Here is a 4,881-nt window from a genome sequence, read left to right on the forward strand (position 1 = left end):
ACTCTTGCTTTTGTAAAGTTTAGCAACACCTCTAGTTTTACAGGAAATGCACATTTGGCTAAAACAAAAACCAACAAGCTAACTGGTCACCTGAGTCAGGATGGGACTTGTGGTGTGTTCCCTGGGGGTCAGCTGTAGTTCCGGAGAAGATGAGTATGAACAGTGAGATCCTGGACAAAAGAGAACTGTGCCTGTTGTCAGAAGAGCCAAGTCCACTCTTTAGTCTATAATTTCTCTATATGTCCTTTCTTCCTCAGTTCCCACACATAGAAAGTGGAAGAAATAAGAACTCCCAGCCACCTTATGGGGCAGAGGTGGGGCACCTATGAGATGGCAAATGGAATAGTTTCATTTAAGCCCAATGGGCTATCATGCCAGGGAAGCCTTTAAAAAGGGCAGATGCGATATGTAAAGGAAAGACTTGTGAGCGCCTGTGAAGGACAGTCCAGAAGGGCATGGGCCTTGCCTTCTTGCTCCTTTTTGGCTTTCTCCTGGGCCTTCATGCCTGCGTAATCCTGGGGCATGTTGAGGACGTAGATGTGCTCCCTGTTGCCAATGGCCTTCAGCAGGCAGAGGAGAGCAATGGCCGCGTTCCGAGCAAAGAGTGTGTCGAGGCTGTCAAACACCACTCCCAGGTTGCAGTCACTCAGCTGAAACCAGAGAGAACAGAGGCCGTTACCATGGCCACCGGGCCATCTGTTCTCGACAGAGCTGCTTGTTCTTCTGCCAGTGCTTTCACTGGGGCTGCAATGGGTTCTGCAAACCTACTGCGCCCTGATAAAAAAAAGTACCATTCGACTACCTGCTAAATTCAAGGTGCTGTTATAAAATAAAGAGAAAGGAGAAATATTCAGTCCATCATGGAAGAGCTTCATCGTACATACTTGAAGAGCAAAGGGTTTATGCTGTCTCTATAGACCCTTGGGAACTTGTTGCAAACTGGGCACAATATTAATTGCACATTTAAATATAATAAAATCGGACTTGAGGTTCCCAGCAGAGGAGGAATGTCGTTCCTGGAAATGACCTGTGTAGTGTTTGGACTGCTGCTGTGTTACAGGCACCACCCCTCTCAACTCACTTGAGCAAGGCGGTCACATAAGTGTGCAGGTATTTCATGAATCCGAATTAAAGGTAGCGAATCACTGGGAAAGCCCAAGGGAAGCCAGTAGAGCTGTGCTCCTCAGAGCTGCGCTCGAATCCCAGTCAGGGCACATGCCCAGGTTGAGGGCTCGATCCCAGTAGCGGGTGTGCAGGAGGCAGTCAATTTATGATTCTCATCACTGATGTTTCTATCTCTCTCTCCCTCTCCCTTCCTCTCTAAGGAAACAAGGAAAACAAACTACATGTTCAAGTGTTGGTCTGGGAAGATCCAAGAGATCCCGGGAAGGGAGATGCAAAGAAAGCTGTCTTCGTGTGCAGGGTCATTGGCAGCAAGGACAGAGGTAGCAGCTGGGCCATCCTTAGTGGCGTCCCTGCCTGGGAGTGTAATGCTTTTGATATTATTAACCATTCAAGAATAGCCTCTTTGCACGGCAGTCTTACTCAAAGTGCAGTGCATAGACTGGCCACCACTGGCCGGGGACAGATTTCTGCCAGTGTTTGACGAGGCAAGAATCTTGCGTCAGAATGTAAATCAACGACATCACTAAATACACGACTTAGTTCAGGTCTGCATTTTTTTTTTCTTTGTAGCAAGACCTTGTGGATGAAGGAGACCGTGCGGGCTCCATGTCTCAACAAAGATCAGTGTTCTGGGGAGCACAGCTCTGCTGGCTTCCCCTGGGCTTTCCCCGTGACTCGCTACCTTTAATCCGGATTCATGAAATACCTGCACACTTATGTGACCGCCTTGCTCAAGTGAGTTGAGAGGGGTGGTGCCTGTAACACAGCAGCAGTCCAAACACTACACAGGTCATTTCCAGGAACGACATTCCTCCTCTGCTGGGAGCCTCAAGTTTGATTTTATCGTATTTAAATGTGCAATTAAAATTGTGCCCAGTTTGCAAAACTAAAGCAAACACACAGCTGTGGGACTTGTTGAACGGTTTCGCTCTCTGTAAATCCCAAGCAGCCTGCGGGCTTAAGTGATGCTCTCCCAAATGCTGCTGATCTTGTTAACACTTATAAAAATTTTAAAATGGAAACAGTTATTGTGTTTTGGACTTTAAAAGCAATATATCATTGCTCGGCTGGGGTGGCTCAGTGGTTGAGTTTCGACGTATGAACCAGGAGGTCACAGTTCAAATCCCAGTCAGGGCATATGCCTGGGTTGTGGGCTTGATCCCCAGTGTGGGACGAGGCTTAAGTGACGCTCTCCCAAACGCTGCTGATCTTGTTAACATAAGTCTAGTACCCACCTGGCACCATACATAGCTCTCTCTCCCTCTCCCTTCCTCTTTAATATCTATAAAAATATATTTTACAAAAGCAATATATCATTGTAAAATAATTCAGAAATGAAGACTAAAAATCTCTAATTACCAAAGATAACCACAGTTAACATGTACTTTGAGATTTTACTATGTGTACAATATACATTTATACATTTTTATAGAAACGTAATTGTGCCTTATATACTATTTCATAATCTCCTTTTCTTTCTTTTTTAATTTGTCAGTTACAATTGACATTCAATATTATTTTATATTAGTGTGCCTCAGCCCTTGCAGCCCCAGCTTCGTCCAGTAGGTTGTCTGGATGGTCGTTCTGCTGTTTGGTGTAATTAGCATATTGACTCTTTTTTATATAGGATTACTGACTATATCCCCTATGCTGCATAGTGGTTAGAGATTTATATAATTTACAAAATGATCTGCCATAAGTCTAGTACCCACCTGGCACCATACATAGTTATTACAATACTAGAGGCCTGATGCATGAAATTCGTGCGAGAGTAGGCCTTCCTTCCCCTGGCTGCTGGCACCAGCTTCCCTCTGGCACTCGGGACTCAGGCTTTGTCCGGAAGGTCGTCTGGTCTAATTAGCATATCATGCTTTTATTATTACAGACTAGAGGCCTGATGCACGAAATTTGTGCAAGGGGCTCGGCCCTCGCAGCCCCAGGTGCCTCAGCCCTTGCAGCCCCAGCTTCGTCCAGTAGGTTGTCTGGATGGTCGTTCTGCTGTTTGGTGTAATTAGCATATTGACTCTTTTTTATATAGGATTACTGACTATATCCCCTATGCTGTGTTTTATATTCTGTGACTATTTTGTGACTACCAGTTGTAGTTCTTAATCCTTTCACCTTTTTCACTCAGCCTCCCAAGTCCCCCTCCTATCTGACAACCTTCAGTTTGTTCTCTATTTTTATGAGTCTCTTTCTGTTTTGTTTGTTTAATGTATTCTTTAGATTCCACATATAGTGAAATCATATGGAACATAACCTGCTTTTCTCACTTAAAAACAAATTTTTATAGCAATTAACTGCCTCCAAATTCTAACTCTGAACAGCTCCTCCGTACAGTTTCAAAAACACCACTGAGGGCTGTGCCGTGACTCTTCTGATCACTGGTCCTTGAAAGTGAGTGGCTTTAGGCAGCAGACCGACATGGCTGTCAAAAGGACACGTAAATGACTGGTGAGGGTGAGGAAACCCATCTTTCCTCTCCAAGGCCCGGGGTTCTAAGCTGCTGTGGGCTATCAGGGCTCCGTCTCCGCACGGCCTGGGGAAGATGTGTGAGCTCCGCAGCTCCATGCACGAGTGTGGACGCACCTGTAAGCGCTCGGCCAGGATCTGAACGAGCATTTCCTCAGGGAGCACACAGCTCAGGAGCCCGGTCTCGCCTCCGATGCTGGTGCTGACACTAAGCCTGCGCGGTGTGGGTCCCGAGGGGAGAGGACTGGAGGAAATCTGTGGAGAGAAGGTTCAGAAGTGAGAACCCAGCTCGGTGTCCCAACAACTCCTACACCTACAAGCCATGTGACCTCAGGAAAGTCATATCATCTCTCTGGGCCTCCTTTCCTCATCTGTAAAATTGGATATTCCTATCTTCCTCTAAGAATTGCTATAAGCTCTGAGTGGGGACACTGTGGAAGGTGCTTTGTGTATGTACTGAACAGCACCCATTTGTTCTTTCAATCAAATCTTCTTTGAGCACCTACTATGCACCAGGGTCTCCTCTAGGACCAGGGACACAACAACACACAAGCCTAGCAGTGTTGCTGCTAGTCTGCCGGGAGCCGGTCCATCCTTGCTGTTTCCCACAACAACACACAAGCCTAGCAATGGTGCTGCCAGTCTGGTCCTTGCCTTCAAGTTGGGGAGACAGAAAAGGGATAGATGAATATGCAAATCAGTGACAATTTCAAATAGTAATGAATGCCAGGGAGAAAATGATCAGATAAGGGAGTAAAGGGCAATGACAGGGTTGGGCAATGGCTATTTAGAAAGGATGGTCACACTACCTGGGTATGAGAGAATATGAAAGAGCAAGACAACATCCTGAGAGAAGAGTCTTTCTGAGAGGAAAGAGCAAGTTCCCTCAACACGACTGCATGTGTGGTTATTTGGGGAGCACGTAGGAGCCAAGTCCAATGGGAACTGAGTGAGCAACGGGAACGGTGGTCAGGCTTAAAGTCGAAGACACAGGCAGGCCAGAATATGCAGGGCTTGTCAATCATGGTAAGAAATGTGGATTTTATTCCAAGTATTATAGGAAGTTGTTGGCATGTTTTAGGCAGACAAATGATTGGACTTCTATTTTTTTATTTTCAAAAATGTGTTTTTTAAAATTTATTTTAGAGGGAGGAAGAAAGAGGGAGAGAAGGATAGAAACATCAATGATGAGAGAGAATCACTGATCAGCTGCCTCCTGCACAGCCCACACTGGGAATCGAGCCTGCAACCCAGGCATGTGCCCTTGAGCAGAATCGAAGCTGG

The 4,881-nt window shown here is 46.0% G+C and overlaps 1 protein-coding gene across 1 annotated transcript in view; it reads right to left on the minus strand.

Annotated features, from left to right (window-relative positions):
• Nucleotides 1–4,881, minus strand: part of HYDIN (HYDIN, axonemal central pair apparatus protein) — a 361,269-nt gene that overhangs the window by 86,069 nt on the left and 270,319 nt on the right. The window contains exons 41-42 of the mRNA XM_015558788.1: nt 3,715–3,852; nt 467–650 (exon numbers count right to left, since the gene is read on the minus strand). Of these exons, the coding sequence (XP_015414274.1) occupies nt 467–650; nt 3,715–3,852 (322 nt within the window). The remainder of the gene's footprint in view (nt 1–466; nt 651–3,714; nt 3,853–4,881) is intronic.

This window comes from Myotis davidii, unplaced genomic scaffold (genome assembly GCF_000327345.1).
Source record: "Myotis davidii unplaced genomic scaffold, ASM32734v1 scaffold453, whole genome shotgun sequence".
Taxonomy (NCBI): domain Eukaryota; kingdom Metazoa; phylum Chordata; class Mammalia; order Chiroptera; family Vespertilionidae; genus Myotis; species Myotis davidii.